Here is a 21,645-nt window from a genome sequence, read left to right on the forward strand (position 1 = left end):
TCAGTGTTTCCACAGCTACTTTCTTCAAATCAAGCTTGCAATGGGTAGTCACGACCTGAACAAGGGTAAAGCAAACATTTCCTTTACTTGCAACTGTGAACTTTTCCTAAACCAAAAGCGAGAAGGACGAGCATTCCCAGAAGCTGTACCTGGCACATCAAGGAATGGTGAACATTTCCTCGAATCAGCTGAGGACGACAACCACTGGATATTTGAGAAAATCTCTGTCACGTGTGACTGAACTTTAACATCTGGGCATAGTTTAGCTAAAGAATCATTAATCCTAAAGTTGAAGTGCTGCATCTAAATCACATGTATTTAACTATTGAGGTGTTCTTGGAAGGACTTCTCTTGGAAAGGAGACTCGTGATCACCGTGGAGAGAGCCCGCCAATTCAGGGTGCCCCTCTGCTCTCTCCCTAGACAGAGGAACACCTTGTGTTTTATACCCTATTACACGTCATATGTTGTTGTACTGCTCCCATATGCAGGATGTCAGTATCTTATCCATAAGGAATAAAAAATCAGCCCCCACCACTGTGTAACGTACATGGTCTACATGCTAAAGACACAGCTGACCCCTTAACATTCCTGTCACGTACACTGGAAAGTATGTCCAGTCTAAACAACAGCCTATATTTACTTAATTCATGTATAGTTTATCAAATTAGGCCTGGGAATGGATCTCGCTCTCCTTTCCCAGGTCTAGGCCATGGGCCTCACTATATTATTCCTCAACTTCATACCATTTCCTCAGGTCTATGAACATTTGCATAGCTAATGAATATACTACATGCTGCCCCCCTTTTGAACCTCATCAGAGGCTCAAGCAAATAGAAGAGTAACATACACATGGTTACATGTGTATCTAAACAACAATTCCTTCAATGTGTGCCTTCTTCAGCACCAAATTTACGGAGTGTGAGAGCAAAAACCTGCCAGGCAGCTATCTTACCTTAAATGTCCCTCAATCACTCAAGACAGAAAAAACTCTCTCACGGTACCTCTGCCCTCGGCGACCACATGCTGTACTTCATGCCAATGTAAAAAGAAGAAATGTCTTACCGATGTATATAGTGAATATGGAAGCCTACAGGTATGAGTAAAATACATGTGGAACCTCACTGAACAAAAAATAATGTGTACTTTCAGGCTGGTCGACCCATCGGACCTTCCAATACACCTGTCCCTGCCTGCCATCACTACCCCTAGTGTCGAGAAAAGAACAAAACCCCTGAGGTCACACTGTACTTACTCAATAATAAAATACATTTTATTACATACATCTTACAACTTGTTTACAATAATCAAGGATATAATAATATAATAAACAATGGGTTATACATATAAAAACTACCATGTCTCCATTTAATGTATTTAAGGTACATATGACAAGTTTAAAATGTGTCACACTGCAATGCCTCAGCAGCGGTGTTCCTTGATGTAGTAATGATATGGTGAGTCTGGATGGATGCCTTTACAATGTCCTTGTTCAAAAGGTCTTCAGATCTCCAGATTTGTATTGTCTATCAATGTCTGACCTCTTCTGCAGCTTGGGATCTCTGAACACCAGTCACCTCACAGTGGTATTCCCCACAGCTAGTCTGGAGGGAAAAATAGAAAAGAACAGCCAATATCTTTCCTTCAAAACATCAAATGCAAATGACACAATAGTATTATACTGTATTATTATACTGTATTATACAAAACAACATTATTATACTGTCAAACTGTTACTACTCATTTTCACAATGCGGTTCTTTAGAACACCCTTCATTTTCTCACAAATTCCCTGACTTTGCGGATGATACACTGCCCCAAGACGTGGTTTAATTAATTTCACTGTCTTATCCACAAACTCCTTCCCATTATCTGAGGATATGCGATCTGGAAGTCCCCACCTGCTTATGACTTCTCTGCACAGAAACTTGGCAATGGAATATGCATCTTTCCATTTGGTTGGACAGGCCTCTGGCAATCTTGAAAATCGCTCCACCATGACTAACATATATCTTACCTCCTATTGGTTTTATCATGTCAACAAAGTCCACTACTAACCCACGCATAGGACCCCGTGGAGTTTGGATGTGATCAGGTGGAACCATTACACTCCTTCGAAAATTATTCTTTAAGCTAACTGTGCATCTACCAACGACATAGTCTATCTGCTCAAGCAAATATGGTGCCCAAAACCCAGTAAAGTAAAGCACCTGCATAACTTTAATTACATCTAGATTAAGAGTCCCCTCCATTGGCCATGGTTGGTCAATGTCAGGCCAACGCTTGTGACATTTCTCTGATGTCTTAGTTTATTAGTAGTTTATTAGTAGTATTAGTAGTAAATTATTTTTTCTTAACCACATTAACAGGAGTAATTCCTTTTGAAGCATTTGTACCCATAGTCTGCATAATAATAGCCTCTCATGTTATTTGAGTGTGAAAAAAGATTACTTAAAATTGCTGAAGTTACTACCCTGTCACTGTCTACTTTGACTTATACTATATTTATTTGTTTGTTTATTTTAAGTTACTTGTAATTAAATAAGTTATTGATATTAACTGAGGTTTGCCAGAACAGCCCAGACCTCAATCTATTCTATCATAAATGAACTTTGTGTAAGGTAAATGCCAAACATCAGTGATACTAGTAAAAGCAACACTACCATTCTAATGGTCTGTTATACACCCTGAACAATTTACATAACAGTTTACACTGGGTCTAATATTCACTTAGACTTAACACACTCACAAAGCACAATCAGCACTCCAAGCAACACACTCACTGACACAGCACACCAAAAAGTCATCACAGCCATCATATAGTGCTTCTTGCCGACTGTCTTTGGGATCAATAACAGTCTATCCTTTCAACATAAGCCATACCAGGAACACCACTAGACCCAATCAGCACAGAGAAAACCCATTAGACATCTTTTCCCCCATGCAAACACAACCAACCATTCTGCTCTTACTATCTTCTAGTCATCTTTTCATGAACACATATTTAACAATACTAATATTATTATTCTAATATATATTTTCTCATATGACATTACAACCAAACTCTTAACCAAACTCTTTTTTTTCCCTCATGGGGAAAAATCATACTCCGCCCCTGCATATCCTATCATTAGCAATTCATTACACATCTGGCGCTCAGCCACGCCTTAGCCATTGCAAACACAGAGAGCCGCACACACACATACATACTACTAAAACCCCTTTATTAACTGCTTGCCATTATAAAATTATATACATACACAAAGTGTATTATGTTAAATACACTCCTCTACTTGTCTCAAATTATAAGTATCATATTATATCAACATTCTACAATCATTGTTAATATCATCTAATCCATCTCAAACATTCAAATACCAGAGACTATTCTCCTACAGTGGCTAACAACAACACTTATATCAACCATATAAAGACTTTCCTTCACATAAGGCATAAAGTTAGTAACACACCTTCTATATATAACTATCTGAACCTAGTCAAATCTGTCTCTCAGGTGGTAGGTTGGAATTACACTATAAAACCCACATTCCAGGATCCATACGACAACCACAGGACTTATTAACAGTATTCTTGTACTGCATGTGACCTGGCGCCAATATGGGCTGCTTTAGTGGTTTATGAAGATTTACCCTTACCTATCTCCCTCTCTGACATCCAGACAGGGCTCATTCATTTTCCTATACCTCATTCCAACCCACACACCTGAGAAACCTATTTCTTTAACACTGCTGTTCTACAATCATCACCACTTAACTGTATTTACTGGATCCATCTATCTATTATCTCTTGTATCACCCCTGTACATCTCTTCTATCACCTCGTTAAGCTAACTTTCACGCTATCACTCGAATCTGCTCATGTCTTACAATCCTAAGAGAGGAAGGGCCCTAGCTCTCGAAACCTGCGTGGCGCAGATTACCGTGGCCTTATCAACGTTACTCACTGCTTTTTCAACAACAATTCCATAGCATTGCTGTGAGGATTTGATTGCATTCAGCAACAAGAGCATCAGAGAGGTCAGAATGTTGGATGATCACCACCCCACCTCATCACCAACTCTCCAACTCATCCCAAACGTACTGGATGGAGCACCTCTGTTTTAGAGAACACAGTTCCACTGCTCCACAGCTCAATGCTGGGGGGTTTTACACCCCTCTAGCCCACACCTGGCATTAGGCATGGTGTACAACACAAGACATTATTGTTTATCTGTCCTAATTTGTTGTCAGTATTTCTCTACAGGGACAAGATAAGCTGTGTGTGTGCATTTGCACATCTGTGTCAGCAATGGGTGCTCTATCTTTCTCTCTCTCTCTCACACACACACACACACACACACTTCTATACATACATATAGAGTATACATGGCCCATGTCTAGATTTCAGTACATCACCGTGGCAACAAGCTCATTATGATGTCACAATAAATGAGGGTAGTGATGCAGAACTGCAAAACTGTACAACTTAAAAGTTGGTCATTTCTGTTGAGTTCAATGAACGAAAACACTCAGAAAACGATGGAGCAGCGCTCTAAACATACAGGTCAGTCCATACACTCCTGCTGAAGTTTTAGTTATTAGAGCTGCTTTTGTTTTAAGGACACTTTTGAATCTGATATGAGACTTTAGTGAAGGGACAAAAATGCTCTTTACTTAGCAACGTTGTTTATGGACACTAGTGCAGTTTTAGCACATTTATACAGCACTTTACCGTAAGAAAATAGTATATCAATGTTATGTACCTGTCTAGTATTACCATTGGCAGAAATATACTATATACCCTATATAATGAAATTCCATTAAAAATACAAATCCTGTACACAGATGGTGGTGGAAGAAAAAGGAAAAGGACAGAGGTGGAATCCAGCCGCAGTGTTCTGGGAAGAACAAGTCCAGTTCCTAATACTGAAGCCTCTACCAGGAAGAAGAGGAAAGGGACCGTAAACTGTCCCACCAAGCCAGGTCAGTTCATTGGTCAGACCTGAAGAAGGTCCTGTGTATATAAGTGAACCTTTAATTATCCAAGTTTACATGATGTAAATTCCACTGCCCCCTGCACAGCAGGTGATGTTAATAGATAAACTCATGATAAATAATCTAAAGAGAGCTAATACTCATGTTCACCACTATTTTCCACAGATACCTTTGATGATTTATATATTTTTGGAAGGAAACTGGGCGAAGGAAGCTTTGGAACAGTCTTCGCGGGAACACGTCTCTCCGATCTCCTACAGGTTGTTACCTCAGTCTCTCCATTACTTCATTATCTCCTCTATTGTCTTTTCAGTCCCCATAATCCTAATACCTTGTATTATCCTTGTGTGCAGGTGGCCATTAAATTTGTCACAAAACAGGAAGGTGATCTATACGTCCAAAGTGTAAGTGTACCTAGAACCCAGTTTCCCTTTAAAACCTGTCCATAAATCATACTAGTAGTAACACAGAACTGGATTTCACATGATCAGTTCTCATCATCTGATCTCACAATGTTTTCCTGCAGCCTGATGATTCCAAGTCCGTGCCTGCTGAAGTGGCTCTCATGCAGACGATGAGTGAGCCACCCGTTAGCAATATTATAAAGCTCATCGACTGGTTTGATGAGCCTGAGCGCTACATTCTAATCCTTGAGTGTCCTCATCCCTGCATGGACTTGGATGCCTTCATTGACAACTTTGGAGGTTCCATCACTGAAGACATGGCCAGAGACTTAATGGTCCAGGCAGTTGGGGCGGCAAAAAAATGCCACAAGCGAGGTGTCCTGCACCGGGACATCAAAACAGAGAACTTCCTCATCAACACGGACACCTCGGAGCTAAAGCTCATTGATTTTGGCTGTGGTGACTGGGTCAGGAAGGCTGGACATACTGATTACGCAGGTACATTTGAGTTTAGGGCACTGAAATCACTACAAAATTCACACATTTCTTACAAAATGAGGATCCTCAGAGGAGCCTGATGTCCCATAGCCACTTGAGCTGTTAAATGAAGATAGAAATGAAGATCTGTGCTCAGCTCTCCTTATTTCTCTTCCTCTGTTATGTTCTCAGGCACCATGGAATACTGGCCTCCAGAATTCCTCCTAAAGTGGAGGTACCACGCCAGGCCTGCAACAGTGTGGTCGTTAGGAGTCCTTCTGTTCAGGATGGTGTGTGGATTCCTGCCCTTTAGAAACGGCCTGGATATCCTCGAGGGGCTTCTGTGCTTTGAGGACGGCCTATCCACTGGTAAGATAAATGGGAGCATCTTGGTAAACAAGAAGAAAACAGACACATATCTAAGTGGAAGAGACAGAAATCAGAAACTAGATCTGTAGTTGGGAGAATATGCAGAACTAAAGCTGAAGGATTGCAGTACATACCAGGTGTCCCCAAATGTAGAAGTTCAGATCTGTGTATTTAGCATGGTAGTCTTTTTGAAATGTAGAGATCATTAAAAGAAAAGAAAAGATAAACGTCATGCTGAAGCATCTTTCTCTCATCCAATCCCATCACTCTACACAGAATGCTGCAATCTGATTAGCTGGTGCCTGCAGTACAAACCATCCAGGAGGCCTACTTTTCAGCAGATCTTGCAGCACAGTTGGTTCCAATGCAACGAGTCAGCCTAGGATCAGGTTAGCCAGGGAGGAAAGGAAGTTAATGCTAAGAGAAGAAGCAGTACAAGCTAAAATATGTCTTTTGGTGATAGAGAGGAGCTGATAGTGTGATATTAGCACATGCTCCTAACTTTCTAGAAATATCAATTAACATGAAAAAAATCTCAGCATTGCAAATCTTAAGGAGTGCATCTGTATCTAATGCATATTGTTTGCTTTGTTTCAGGCTGTGGAAAGAGAATCCTGTGGTGGCCTGCTGAGACAGATCACAATATAACACAAATAACACAAATGTGGCACAGTCTGTGACCCATTGAGTGAACAAGCTAGTGTGAGGTGTAGGGATTAGAATAGAAGTGAGTGTGAGGTGTAGAAGCAAGTGTAAAAGGTAGTGTTAGGTGTAGTAGTGAGTGTAGAACCTAGAGTGAGGTGTAGTAGGGAGTGTAGAAGCTAGTGTGAGGTGTAGGGATTAGTGTAGAAGTTAGGTTGAGGTGTAGGAGTGAGTGTAGGAGCTAGGGTAAGGTGTAGAAGTGAGTGTAGAAGCTAGGGTGAGGTGTAGAAGCTAGTTTGAGGTGTAGGAGTAAATGTAGAAGCTAGTGTGATGTGTAGGTAGTAGTGTAGAAGTGAGTGTAGAAGCTAGTGTGATGTGTAGGTAGTAGTGTAGGAGTGAGGGTAGAAGCTAGTGTGAGGTGTAGGTAGTAGTATAGAATTGAGTGTAGATACTAGGGTGAGGCCTCCATCAGATCAAAGGAGGTAAGCAGTCAGAAAAGCTTGGCTTGGTTCATCAAGAAAATAAACTCTGAAACGTTGCAGCTCTTGTCATTTACTTGTATCACCATGCTAACGTCTAGTTACACCCATACATTTGGCATTGCATAAAGACACTGTATTCATGATGAAGCCATTCCACAAGTTCATGGTGAGAAATGAATGTGTTCTATTGGTGTAATGTCTCAAAAGATCATTTATGAACTTTAAGACAATGATACTGGTTAAATAAACACATGCTGATCCTTAATCTACCAATCCATCAAAAAACACTAAGCTACTCTAGTCATACTGGCTCATATCAATTTGTACTGCTACTACTTAAACCCTGTACATAGGCCCACACTGCAGTTCTCTCATAATTAACATCAGTTTCATCTACCCTACAACTGAGCCCTGTGGGTCTGTAGGAAGGTGGATATTCAGGAGCTTTGTTGACCACTGTTGTGGATTGTGAACTGTTCATTGCTGGCACTGGATGGCAGCATTACCTTTTGGTTTTACCTTTCTTGCTGTTTTTTTTTTTTATCTTTGTTTGTCAATGAACATTATTCACAGGATCATTGGCCATTCAGGTGCCTGTAGTGTAGGCCGGACAAATAAAGTAAATACTCAGTATGACTCTATATTATATACACACACAGATGGGGGACAATTGGAAGAAAAATCAACATAATGTGTCTCACTAAGATGTTGAGCCACCATAAATTTCCAGAACAGCTTTAATGTGCCTTAATATGGTTTCTACAAGTTTCTGGAACTGCTCTGTAGAGATGAATACCACTCTTCTAAAAGATAGTCCCTCAGTTTTAGAAGACCCCAGACCCTTAATCAGACCCTGATCCATCAAAATGTTTTTACAGGTCCCTTCCGACATCTGTTACCCATTCTCACACCCTACCCCTGTGCCCACGTGAGAGAGAGAAAGAGAGAGAGAGAGACTTGATCACAGATTTATAGACTTTTTTTTACAATTCAATCATATATTACACGCAATGATTCGGTAACATCTTTTAAAAAAGGCGCCCAATCAAGTGACGGAGATACATACGATTGAGCAAATCAGAGTATGCAACATCATAAGTCTCCACCCATTCATTCAACCGACCCTGTAGGCCGACGGATTTAAAGGGTCAGTGTTTGTGCGGCAGTTGGGGTTAGAAGATAGCCGTAATAACCATGGCTTCTGTCACAGATGCACCCAAAAAAATACGGCCGACTTTGGCTAGAACAAAAATGCGCTTGAAAGACAGACACGATTCATTCGTGGCATTTGTCTAACGGTGGTTATTTCAGGTTCTATTTTGATGAACAAATTGAAAATGAAAAATATTGGATGATGCGTTGGGCGATAAATTCCGTCCGTATTTTCATACCTGTCAAATGAGCCAGGGGTATTACGTTGACCTGGAACAATTGGTTTATGAAATGAACAGGGTTGTAAAAAATTTAGGCCTTGAGGTAAGAATTAAATACAGCCCCCAGACCAACAAAATCCGCTTGGACACAAAGAAGCCCTATTCACTAAGTACATACGGAAAACTGACGCATGTGCTGGGTCTGGAAGAAAAAAAAGAACGCACATGTGAAAACTCAGAGGCTCCCTATCCGTCCGACATTTACGGGGGATTTTACACAATGTTTGTGTATACAGATTTTATTCATTATCAAAGAGTAGGGGATAGATTTGTACCTTTGTTGAGGTGCGTACATATAAGCGGTAAAAACAATGAAATTGTCACATTAACCTACAACAAGCCCAAGGTCTACAACATCAAGCTGGCAATGGGCTTCCTGGGTTACAAGGATCTTTAGGCAGAATCTTCAAAGCGCTTTTAAGGATGGCCGTTCCTATTATAAAAAGGGGATTCACTATCGCAAAACCTCATTTAAAAAACTCAGCAAAAGGTATCGTAAGTGATGTGGTGAGTAACACTGTGACAAACAAAACTGAAAAACAGGAGGGATCAGGACTCGCCTACAAGCATGATAGCCTACAAGAACGCTAGGTGGCCTCCTGGAAGGAGGTACGTCATTCCGAATAAAAAAAACGTGAAATCACGCAAGGTAAAGTAAAAAAGTAAGCGTAAGAGTAAAAAAGACCAAACAAAGAGGAACCAAGTGTTTTGCCTCATCATCATTATCATCATTCGTCAGACAAAGAAAGGTGAACATTTTCTAAAGCCATGGCTTTCCTGCACAGTCTATCGTCAGAATGCACCAAGTCAGCATTAGATATTTTTATGCTACAGTACACCCAAACGAGCACTGAAAAGTATGTTTACAACAAAATACCCCTGCTTTCAGCCGTAACGGATAACGGACACTTGGAGTTTTTTGTGGCGGGCAATGGTGAAGACTATCTAGATTGAACAACGCGTTTTTACATCTCCAGTGTAAAATCACAAACGCAGACGGCACCGACATAGCTAACGATGCTAAGGTCAGAGTTGTAAACTACCTCATAGCGTCTCTCTTTTCTCAAGTAGACGTTATGTTGGGAGATCGCCTCATCAGTCAGTCGAGTAATACGTACCCCTACAGAGCAATTATGGAATTGATTTAAAATTTTAGCAAAACTGCTTTGGAAACGCAATATTCCGCAGGACTATTTTATAAAGACACCGCCGGACAAATGGACGTGACGGACCCGCAAGGCCGATATTGCCTAACATCTATCCTTAATAAAGTCAGGAAATATGAGACTGGAGCTAAGATTTTGAAACCTTCTTCCGTGAACTGTAAACCTAATCGTATATGCCAGTTCTGATTCGATTCTGGAAATCAATAATCGGCGAAACGTCCTCATCAATTATCAGGAAACATAGATATCGGAGAACTTTTGGAGTTGATGAGAAGTTGCCCCGCAGTAAAAAAGATATTCAGAGGCGTCTTTGCCTGTGATGAACTACGCGAGAACGCCGTGACACAATTTCCCGCGCTTTTCATTGTAAACACTCACCCGAGTTACATGCCCGGGGACACTGCCTGGCTTTAAGCCTAAATGCTGAAACCTCCAGAGAATTTTTGGACTTGTACAGAAACTCACCGACTTATGAACTCTTTCCTAAATCTATTTAATCATTTTTAAAAAAAGAACTGCTTTAAAATAAGTCACAACTCAAAGCAAGTTCAAAGGTTTGAATCGGTTTGCTGTGGACAACACTGCATACTCTTTTTATGTCACAGAGCTAAAGGATATTTGTTAATCATATTATGTCTATGTATACCGATGATTTGAAAAGAAATGATGACGCGGTTGTATCTTTCCTCAAACAAATGTATCCTAGAGTAAACAAATCTTGCGTCATGAAATGTGTTCAATGCGTTGACTGCGGTGAAAAATTCAGAATGTAATGCATAGTGAAAAAAACAATGCAGGATACGAGAAAAAATTTTTATCAAACGTTTATTCAAATAAAGAGCAACTTTACAAGTTTATACAACTTAACGTCTCTATATCGTCTCATCATTTCTTTATATCAACATAATACACGTCATTAAAAATGTAACCAGCTTGATGAAGTAAAACTGGGGAATTTAAAAATGGGGGTGAGGGTACCGTGACTAGATGAGTCAGAGTCTCTTCTTTTTATGATACGAGCTCTTTGAATCTATCTGAGAATACAATGACTTGGTTTTCTTCACTTCGGATATTTTACGTCAAACCCCCATGTTAGGAATGGTTGATAAGGGAATGTTTAAGTTGGCTACAGGTTGTAACATTTCAGACCATCCTAGGGGTCTCCGGTCATCAGATACTTTTAGAGGCGGCGTGAGATTTTTTACCAAGTCCAACATGTGTGATCCTTTGATAGTTTTCCCTTTGAAATAAAAAAGTTTTCAATTGCCGATACTAATGTGTCGTTAAAGGAATGCGTCCTCTCAGTAGATTTAGAGCTATTTCACAGATGGCGAGTATGAGATCCTCAGGGGCGTTACATAATAAGCTTCCTTTCTCGAGGTGTAGCTTGATATAGAGCCCTTAACACGTGTAAATTTTGCTTGAGCCGAGCAGACCTCATTTCTCTTTTTTTTTTTTCTCAGTACATACACTACCGGATTCTCCCAGGAAAACAGGCCAGCACACTAATCTGTAACTTGTCTCTAAGATTTTTAAAAAGAACCATGTAGTTGGTGTTTAAATGGATGGTTCTGCTGCTTCTCTTGAAAAAACTGATTTTGAACCAGGTAGATAACGCTCGGATTTCTATGATAAGTATATTTTGTGAAGGCTTTTTCTACTTCCTCATTCTTGGTATCTGTTTCCATTAAATTGCCACCAATAAATTCGTTTTGTGGGGTGGAAATAGTTCATTGTCACGCAGAGTCGGGTATTCCTTGAACAAACTGAACGTTTATATTTTTCATCAGATCAGCATACATAGACTGCTAACACGTATAACACCAAACAATCTGATTGGGAATTTGACACGACATCCTTACAATTTTCAAGCAACATTTTGATGGAAAAAACATTTCTCGCTATTGCTAGGGCCGCACACGATGCAAGAAAAAAGAAGCTGGAGCCTAGTATCAAAGCATTTTTTACCGTCCATTTTTATTTATTTATTTTTGGACAAATGAAAAAACATTTAAGACCAGTAAATAGAACACGTTTATCGTACACGACTCTGAAACCTTTTCATCTGGGCTTTTTTTTTTTTTTTTTTAAGTGAAAGCCTGTTTTATCTTTTATATCTTTTGTTTCCGTCTGTCATGTCAAGGTTCAGGTTTGTCCGTGGGTCGCCCCCTGGGTTCAGCGACCGATCTCACAGCTCCTTAATTACATCAAGCAAGTTCTGTTGCGCCTGACGAGCGCGGTTTATGTTATTCCCCGTTTTCTGGCACTGCCAGTAGTTTGTTTTGGTTCTAGTTCCCTTTTCAGTAGTCACATTTAAGCTTAGCTCCCTAGGTTCCACCAGCCTCAGCTGCTCAATAAAGCACTCTCACATCGAGCCATTCCCTGCGAGTGTTCATCCTGCCTAGTCACAACCTAGCCAGTCATGACACCGTCACAGGACATCACTACAATTTTACAGTTCAGCAGCTGTTCAAAACGCGCTACATCAGCCAGACTGACCGCATCATTTACAGATAATCCTGCATTGTGTTGCAATTGTGTCGCTAGTTGTTTGATTTCAAAATAATTTGTCAGGGTTCAATAATCGGGAAACACATAAGGCAAAACACAGGTTATGTTTGTTTTGAAAAACATACAGGTGTTTCATTTTTTTCTGAACACTGTCCGAGTTGAACAAGTGTGATAGCTTATTACGATAGCTTATCCACCACGAGGAGCGTGTATGATTCCAATCACCAGCTGCAAAGTTTTGTCTGAGTCTAAGTATTTCAGATTTACTCTGAACAATCCACAACCCTGTTCCTTACCTGAACGGGGGATGAAACATTGAGTATTACCTAGAATTTTGACGTGAACGACGTCACGCGGGCCCACTTCCTCATTAGTGACACTGAGCATTTGATTTATGAGTTCTAGTAAATAATTATAGAACTCTGCAAAACTGTCAACATTTCCTAACGACGCAAAGTTTACCCGCCTTCTAATTTCTGTGGTATTGAATCTTTCAAGACGATTGATAACGATATTTGAATCTATGCCAAATCCCATTTGATCATTTGTTTCATTATCGTGAACGGAGCTGTTTGACAAAATGTGTGATGCTTGACTAATGTTTTCCAGATTATCAATAATCTCAATAGACTTTCAATCAGATCAAAGAAAAAATCCTAAGGAGTTGTGTCATACGCTTTGTCGGGAGATTGTCGGGACATAATACAGGATCTATATGAGGATTGTGATCGCAGGGGTGCGCCAAAGATTCATTGAGTTGATTCACCGCTTCTAACAGGAAGGGGTTTATCACGGTAACCGGATCTTGTTTGTTCAGTGCATTTTGCAATCTTGACAGACTTTGGTTTAGTTCATTGAAGACATTGTGTTTGAGTTAATGATGGAGCGTGATAACTGTGTAATTGGATCATGTTCCTGAGATAAAGATAAACTTTGATTAAGACTATTCACAGCTTCTAACAATCCAATGTTTCGTCCCGATATAAATTTTCGCCGGAATCTGAAACAATCAAATAAAAATTAAAATAATGACGCATCTATACATGTACAGGAGTAAATAGATCCTATTAAATTACTCAAAATCTACTCACTGAATGGATGGGTGTTGGAGAAGCGGTCTGCAGATCCTTCATCTATTTGAGGTCCTATTAAAGATATTAAATATGTAATTCGGTAAATAAATAAAACGTTTTCTGACTAAATAATGTGTTTAAAATCACTTACTCTGAGAAGTTGGTTGATACAATTGATAGGACTGATCGTCGAAATCTGAAAGCGAGGGATCGTGTAAATAAATATTACAAACAGATGTGAATGTGTTAGTAGAAATGTATTTACTTGAAATGAAATATATTTACTGACCGGATGGTGTGATAGATCTCCGATCACTACTTTCCTCTAGAAGATCACTCTCTTCAGATTTGTAACCTAAATAATTAATACAGTAAGTAAATGCATTCATTCTGAAAACTATCGGTTATCGGTTTCATAGGGAGAAAAAACATTGTTCAAAAATACAATCCACCAAGTAATTCAATTGAATATAGCAAAGATAACGTCTTCACATTGTTCATACGATTCCTGATCTATAAATAAAATATACATTTTATATCACAAGGTTATATCACGCAGAATACTAATCATTATCATTTTAGTTAAAAAGTTACTTACTTGATATGTTTGACAGTGTTCTTCCGGAAGCTGATAAAAATCATAGAAAAAAAAGAGGTTACAAACTACACGCATCTTAATTTATGTTTAAAATTACTTCATCATTCTTATTTGTAGATCACCAGGAAGCATGCGCTACATAAGACTTTCAAATATTACTTACATTACTTATGATCAAAAGTGTATTAAACCTTATGAAGATAAAAACATGTGTTGACTTCATTTCTAATGCTATACTTTTACCTATTTTCCAATAAATGTATCGCATGTAGTAGAAGACAAAGTTCTTATCTTGAGAGTATTCCATTTTTGCTAGGGATTTCTCCAAAAAGAGATGCTTTCAAAATGCTGGCTAGTTCTCTGTATAGCGGGTCCCGACTGATTTCCTGAGCGCCATCAGGCAAGAGATCATCATCATCACATAGTTTGTCCTCAAGAGTTTTAAGGAATGAAATATGCAATGGTCGATTTTATATGTATATGAAAGGAAAGGCTTGTTTTTACCAGAGTGGGAGGCACTCTCTGATAAAAACAAGCCTTTCCTACATGTTGGCAGGAAATAAGATCTACGGCCTGACGCTATTGGGAGAAAAGCTGCTCTACTGGATGTGCAGAGACTCGGTCGATGCGAAACACAACACACACACAAAAAAATTGACCTTGTGTAGCTACCGCCAAGTTAACAACTTAAAGCTACCCACAGCATAGTTCACATCTGTCCTTTTCTTTGACTTCCCATTCAGTCGTTTGAAAATCACAGCACCGCTGCCAGTTTTTCATTCAGTAGATATGTGAGTTGACGGATATGGCGGTTCACTGAACGCAGCTTAAGATGTAACGGTAACCTTTTGTTTTTTCTGTTAAAAAAAAAGAAACCCACTGATCTGCAGCCCACTAGTTATTTTCTTTACTGACACAGGACTGGCCCAATCATATCATGAAACACCTCCTCCCTCCTCCTTCTTTGCACCGGTGTGTGGTGAAATGTAGGATGGACGTAACATTATCGGTTAAGATCTTCTGAGACGGAGAGAAAACACAACGGAGGCGCAGAGAAACTGCGAGGAGAAAAAAAAAACAAAAAACTTCAAGCTAACACTGCAAAATTTGTCAAAATTACAGATGTGTTTGCTACAGCAGGGCCTTCATCAGCACCCGTGGCTCATGACAGGGGTGGTTGTGGCTACAGTCTTACTATAATCTAACTCTAAAGGTGTCGTGTACCCAAGACTTTAGAGTACAGCTCAGCTACAGCTCTGTTTACAGAAGACACAAAGAACAGAGTCTCAGGTTAAGCTACTAAGAATAAGAGGAAGGTAGAAGAGACCATTGAGAAGGGATGGAGAGACAGTTTTGTGAGGCAGGCAGCAGTTCTTACCCTCTTTTCTGTGTCTGACGTCTCTTCCTCACTCCAAAGGCCATACCGCTCTCATACAGGGTCTGATAGCCAGCTTCAGTCATGCGACTCTCATCTCGCACTCGTAGAAACAGCATCCCCCTCTCAGCACAGTTGACAGTGACCTGCCTGATTAGCTCATCTAAGGGAAAGACAATGATTTGTGTAAGTGAGCAGTGTGTTCACATCGTATCTTATCAGGAGAATTCACCATTTATTTCAACATTTCTGCATGAGATGCAAAAGTATCTTACATTACACAGCAGCTCCCCAGTAAAAAGAGATTCAGTGATACATGCTGGATGTAATGATGTCAGAAATCAGAGCCCAGAACTGCAAAAAAAAAAAAAAAAAAAACACAATTTAAAAAAAAAAAAAAAAAAAAAAAAGATAAGCTTGTAAGGTCCCATCTTCCATAAAAGACTGTGTTGATCACGGAAAGAAAGCTGTTGTACCATTATCAGTATTACATGTTCATAGAAGAAAAGATGTAGATGGTAACACTGGTCATTTCATAGCAGCTAAAACGGCTACATCTGCAGCATGCAGTCATTTTGATATGGGAGTGAGTAGCATCTGACTGTTCTAGCAGATCTTTTACTCACCAAAGCACTGGGAGTACAGCTCTCTGCGGACAGGACAGAGGCCTGTTTCACATATACACTGCACATCCTATTTATCTGGACAACTTTAAGCTTTATTTGTACTCTAGATCTATTTAGATTTTTACCAAATATCATCTTACTTTTTCCGTTTCTTAAGCCATTAGATTATTCTTTATTATCCTATTCCCTCAAATGTGTATGGTTATTTGGACTACAAGAAACATGTGATTAAACCATTAAACAGAAAAATTAAACATGTAACAATGTAAAAGTCACTCTTTAGTTCACTCTTTACTCTTTTCTCTCTAAACAAGTCCCTTTTCTTAAACCAGTAGCTTATTATTGACTCTATTCACTTTTGGAGAGAGCCTTAAACAATCCAGTTCAAGAAGGAGTTTTTGAAAGACTTTGAATGTGTACCTGAACTCCTTGGGATAAGCAAGATTCACTGCATATGTAAATTCAACAAGAATGGAGCAAGCTCTTGCAAAGTTACCCAGATCAGTCGGAACTTTCACACCTACCACAAAACCAAAGTCTGCAGTACCCTGATGTTCCCGTCTTGATTTTGTAGATTTCCATCAGCATCCTGAAACAGCAAGAATATTGCGAACAGCAACAAGAAAATAAGTAGTTTAATCCACAAAACCTCCCCGGGCCTAAAGTTGCTCATTTCTGAGTTTGGAGATAATTATTAGTCTTAATAATGGCACGTATGTCAACTACATTTTTATATCTGTTTGGTTCAAGAGTAATTTACAAAGTAATTCCAACATAAAGGGCTCAGTCATAGCTGCCTCTGTTAGTAATACATTTCTTGGGTTAGCTGAAGGATAATGAAATCTGCCAGTTGGTCAATTCATGTAAAACACAGGACAGTGATTACACACAGAAAGAAAACTCATTAGCTTAAAAAAATGACTAGAAATAACAGCCAATTCATTAAAGCCCCTCCTTGTATCTAACCATTTGTTCATTTCATCATGAACATATAGGAGCACTTTGTAGTTCTACACTTACAGACTGTAGTACATCTGTTTCTCTGTACACTTTCTCACCCTGTTCTTCAAAGGTCAGGACCCCCACAGAGCAGGTGGATCACCATCAACACTCCAGTGACACTCTCATGTTAGTGGTGTGTCCGTGTGTGCTGTGTCTGATCTAAGTGGATCAGGCGTCCTGTGGGCAGCGTCCTGTGGGCACTGATGAAAGACCAGACGAACACAAACTGTGTAGCAGCAGATGAGCGATCAGCTCTGACTTTACACCTACAAGGTGGAGAAGCAACACCAGTAGGAGTTTCTAATAGAGGTGGACAGAGTGTGGACAGTCTTTAACAACTCCAGCATCACGGCCGTCTGATCCACACGTACCAACACAACACACACACTATACACATTCACCTTGTCAGTGTGACTGCAGTGATCCACCCTCTGCATAACACCTGCTCTGTGGTGGTCCTGTGGGGTCCTGACCAATGAAGAACAGGGTAATAAAGTAGACAGAGGAAACGATGTACTACATTCTGTAACTCTACAACTACTTAGTGCTCCTATATGGTATGTGGAGCTGATAAAATGGACACTGTAGAAACAAGAATTTGATGTTATGGCTGATTGGTGCTGACCTTCCCAAGACATACAAGATGAGCTAAGAAAAGAGAGACATGACTATTTTCCCTTTTTACATGAACATCAACTCACCTCTTACTCTTTTAAGAGCTGATCTGTCGATTCCCAGAGGTACACCATCAAGCACTGAATGACAACTGGTCATGTTAATGCAAGGATGGGTGAGAGCCTGAAATGATTATCCTTATTCTTCATCATCACATGCCATTGTTATTTTACAGTAAAAATCAAACACACAATAATAAAACTGCCAAATAAAAAAGTCTTTCAAGGATCCCTGATGTGGTTCATGATCAATAATATTATTCACTTTCTTTCAGCTTGATCCTCAAAGGAGCTACATACACACCTATTTGGCTGGTGTCCCTCACACAGAAGGAATATGTATACACAAATTACCCAAATACAGATTCTAAACATTTTAATAAACTCTGACAAGCTTCCAGATGCCCAACATTAACCGGTCAGCAACTAAGTTTTGTATGAACTATTTATGTCATACACATTTTGTTGAGAAAATGTCAAAGTAATAAAATAACTGTTGAAGAGTTAACTAATAAGCAAATGATATTCCTGCAGTTCGGTCATTAAATCCCTGTAATAAGATTTAAACAAACTAAGAAGTAATTGAAGGATACTTTGAGGAGGAGAGCTTGTAGCTTCAACCCTAGAGCTCCACCCTTAGAACTGAAGAGAACAAGAAGCTTTGGAGTAAATTCATTCAGCTTGGACATGAACTCTGATTCAAGGTGCTCTGTTGTGATTCTGTGAAACTCATTCTGGGTCTGAAAGACATACAATAGCATTAGAGCCTCAAATAGTAGAAATATTATTATTGTTCTTAGAATGTTTTTAACAGCAAGAAAATAAAACACTGCTCACTGTACAGCATTATCAATATTTGCTCATTGTCTACAGTCTGGGTTGCTTTATTTGACTGTACAGCAGGTCAATATACTGATTTTCTTTAGTATCACAAAACTTCAATGTCTGTATTGACTGAAATATTGTTCCTATAAACTACATATCCAAGTTAAATAAGGATAAATAGCAAATGATTAAAAGTTGATAAGAATAATGCAATTAAGAAAACAGTGGAGAACATTTACATTTAAAAGCTAAATCTACAAACACACTAATGCAGTCGTGAGGCATCGACTAGGAATAGATCTGAACAACATGCAAGTCTAAGCAGCACTGCAGCTCACATGAGAGGCAGCTCCTCTATGCTGGTGTCTGGTGGAGGATTTCAGGTCTTTTGTCACTCCATGTCAGTGATTTCTTCAATATGGATGTTAAAACAGACACAGGAGCTTTAATATGTGGTTTGAACTTGATGGGCTTCGTTTCTTGGTACTATCTAGCTTGCTAAGATTCCTGGAAGACATTGCTAAGAGTTGTCCTGTTAGTAAATTGTCCTGTAGCCACTATATTGTACTGATGTGTTTAGAAAGCCAGTCAGAGCTACAGACAGAGATGTAGCGTCTCCTCCATCAGCTCAGTATAAACAGTAATGATAGCTGGACACTATATGGCTCTCCTCGCCCGCTAGCGCTACAAGACAGCTTATCTAAAGCCTATTGAACAGTCTCGTGTATAAAACACTTGATTTTCTTATATAATGTTTTACAGATGATGGGTTTGCTGGAAATGGCTAACAGACACTGCTCCACTTTAGCCAGCTGGTGGGAGCAGCTAATGGAAACTAGCTAGTCTGTGTGGGAGCTAGCAATGGCTGCCCCTTATATCTAAGAGAGGCTAGCGGGCTGCTGGAGGGAGTGAAGCCAAGTTTACCGACAGACTCCGAACCCACAGAATGGAGGGTTTTCTGAATCCACCTTCTCAGCCTCCTTCTCCCTTCACAGCAGCAGAGCCTCCAATATCCGCTGCTGTTACTGCTGACTCTCCAGAAAGTAACGACAGCCCTACATTATCCTGTAAGCAGAGGCAGGAATCTACGCGCTTACTAACAGAAATGCTGGAGGATTTAGGATCTCTCACAGCGCTGGGATTTTAACGGAGCGGAATATGAACGACAACACCTCTAAAACAGAGAGCAAGAAAGAAAGACTCAGCTCTGAGAGCAAGAAAGCTCTTGTGCTCCGTTTCCAGCTTCTTCAGGTGAGCAGGGATGGAGTTCCCCTAAAAAGGAGCTAAATGAGCTGCTCTCTTAAACGGGCTTTACAGACGGTGAACAGCTCTGCTGTAGGACAGCTTTCCACACAGACATGAACAGGCTTTTTAATCTGAGCTGACTCACATTTCAGTCCATGACACGCTTCTAAGTTCTAAAGCTGAAGATCAGGAGAAACTCTTTGACTTTCCAGCAAAGAAAAGTTACATTATTGGTGAAGTTGCAGTAAAACAACATAACAGACAGCTGCTCCAACAACTCCTTCATTCCCAACAAGAATTAAAAAGTCTGACCTTTGAGAAGTTGGAGGACAGCAGCTGCTAAAAGATGCGGTGTCTGGAGTCCATGAGGTGAAAGCTGCGGTGGGCAGAAGAGTCATTAAAAACAAAGACCCCCTAATGAGGGGAATCTAGCACTGCTCTGTATCCTTGCCCTTACCTTTAAAATATAGCCAGTTCTACTTAGGGTTTCACAGCTCATTTTATTAAAGCTAAACTGGGTAAAATACAATTAATAAACTCATGAAATTAGTTGAATTCAGCTCAGTTTGATTTTAAACTACAGATATTCTTTTATTATGTGTTGGTAACTTTTAATGATTTAGTAAATATGAATGAAGCCCAGTGATGGTACTGAGTTCAGGTTGTGTTTTTAACTCTTTAATCTCACCTTCATAAACATTGCTCTGTTAATATGGAGCTCTGTTTCTGATGCTCTCTGAATGAAGGCTAAAGCTGTGGATGTTTACTACTAAATAAAACAGCATGGAAAGACATTATGAACATCTGTGTGGAGATTTCTGAACACTTTAGTCACTGTAGGCTCCAAACTGGCCTGTTGCTGGAGTGCTACCTCTAACAGCACATGTTGGTACGTTTTTGGAAAGGGTACACAGCTGTACCATAGTTTAAAGCTACATCTCAGCCTCTTAGGATGCCTAATATTACCTTAACTGGTACAAGAAACCTGGGCACAGCGCCAGCAACAAGCCTGTGTGCTGTATATAAAGATTTCAGCGTAAGAGGCAGCATTTACTGAATAAACCCAGTTCATTTCCTTTACCAGGTCTGTCTTCATTAAACTGCCTGAACTATATTTACAGTGTAAAACTCTGGCTTTACCTGAACTGATGATCTTACCTGGAAGAAGAAAACACAACTGTGAGGAAGAGCTCAACTTCTTCTTATTTCTTCATATTTAAAGTTTCCTCTCCGCTGCTATGGGTGGATTTCTGCAGCGGGGTTTAGCGCTTTAAGGTAGAAACGGTACAAAATGCAGGATTTACAGGATTAGAAATGCAGTATTCTTGATCAATGTAGAAAAGACCAAGAAACAAGTCGACAGCTGCTCTGGAGCTGAACGTGTTTATTTCTTTTCCACAACAACAATAAGCTGTTTACCACCTGATAGTGTAAAGAAAACAGCGAACAGCAGCAGAACATGCAGGTAACAGTGAGGTCTGTTAACAGATCCATTAAAAAGCTGAGCTCAGGTTTAGCCACATAGCGCTTATTTAAGCAGCTCACCAACAGTAAAGACACCTGTAGCCGGTATTCCCATCCCAAACCTGCCCAGCAGGAGAAACGTGGAAGTGATGTGTACGTCTCCTCATTTCAGAAAGACAGAAATACACTGAATTTCTACCTTCTGTGTTTTCATTTCTAGAATACAGGGATGATCCAGCACTTCACCTTCAACCAGGACCTAATTCTGACCACAGCTGTCGTCCCT

At 39.8% G+C, this 21,645-nt stretch overlaps 1 protein-coding gene and 2 long non-coding RNA genes across 3 annotated transcripts; 1 reads left to right on the plus strand and 2 right to left on the minus strand.

Annotated features, from left to right (window-relative positions):
• Nucleotides 1-4,537: 4,537 nt before the first annotated feature.
• LOC140556620 (serine/threonine-protein kinase pim-1-like) lies at nt 4,538-6,626 on the plus strand. Its single transcript, XM_072680701.1, has 6 exons — nt 4,538-4,562; nt 5,159-5,253; nt 5,347-5,397; nt 5,520-5,895; nt 6,067-6,243; nt 6,520-6,626. Exons 1-6 carry the CDS (start codon nt 4,538-4,540, stop codon nt 6,624-6,626), a joined length of 831 nt encoding a protein of 276 aa, XP_072536802.1.
• A 6,524-nt stretch (nt 6,627-13,150) lies between these two features.
• LOC140555676 (uncharacterized) lies at nt 13,151-15,676 on the minus strand. Its single transcript, XR_011979680.1, has 6 exons — nt 15,527-15,676; nt 14,149-14,178; nt 13,840-13,905; nt 13,702-13,746; nt 13,569-13,622; nt 13,151-13,477 (listed from the first exon to the last, which is right to left on the minus strand). It is a non-coding gene; the product is annotated as an uncharacterized lncRNA (long non-coding RNA).
• Nucleotides 15,677-19,007: 3,331 nt separating this feature from the next.
• On the minus strand, nt 19,008-21,158 carry LOC140555677 (uncharacterized). Its single transcript, XR_011979681.1, has 3 exons — nt 21,054-21,158; nt 20,208-20,271; nt 19,008-19,061 (listed from the first exon to the last, which is right to left on the minus strand). It is a non-coding gene; the product is annotated as an uncharacterized lncRNA (long non-coding RNA).
• Between the last annotated feature and the right edge of the window lie 487 nt (nt 21,159-21,645).

This window comes from Salminus brasiliensis, chromosome 5 (assembly GCF_030463535.1).
Source record: "Salminus brasiliensis chromosome 5, fSalBra1.hap2, whole genome shotgun sequence".
Classification (NCBI taxonomy): domain Eukaryota; kingdom Metazoa; phylum Chordata; class Actinopteri; order Characiformes; family Bryconidae; genus Salminus; species Salminus brasiliensis.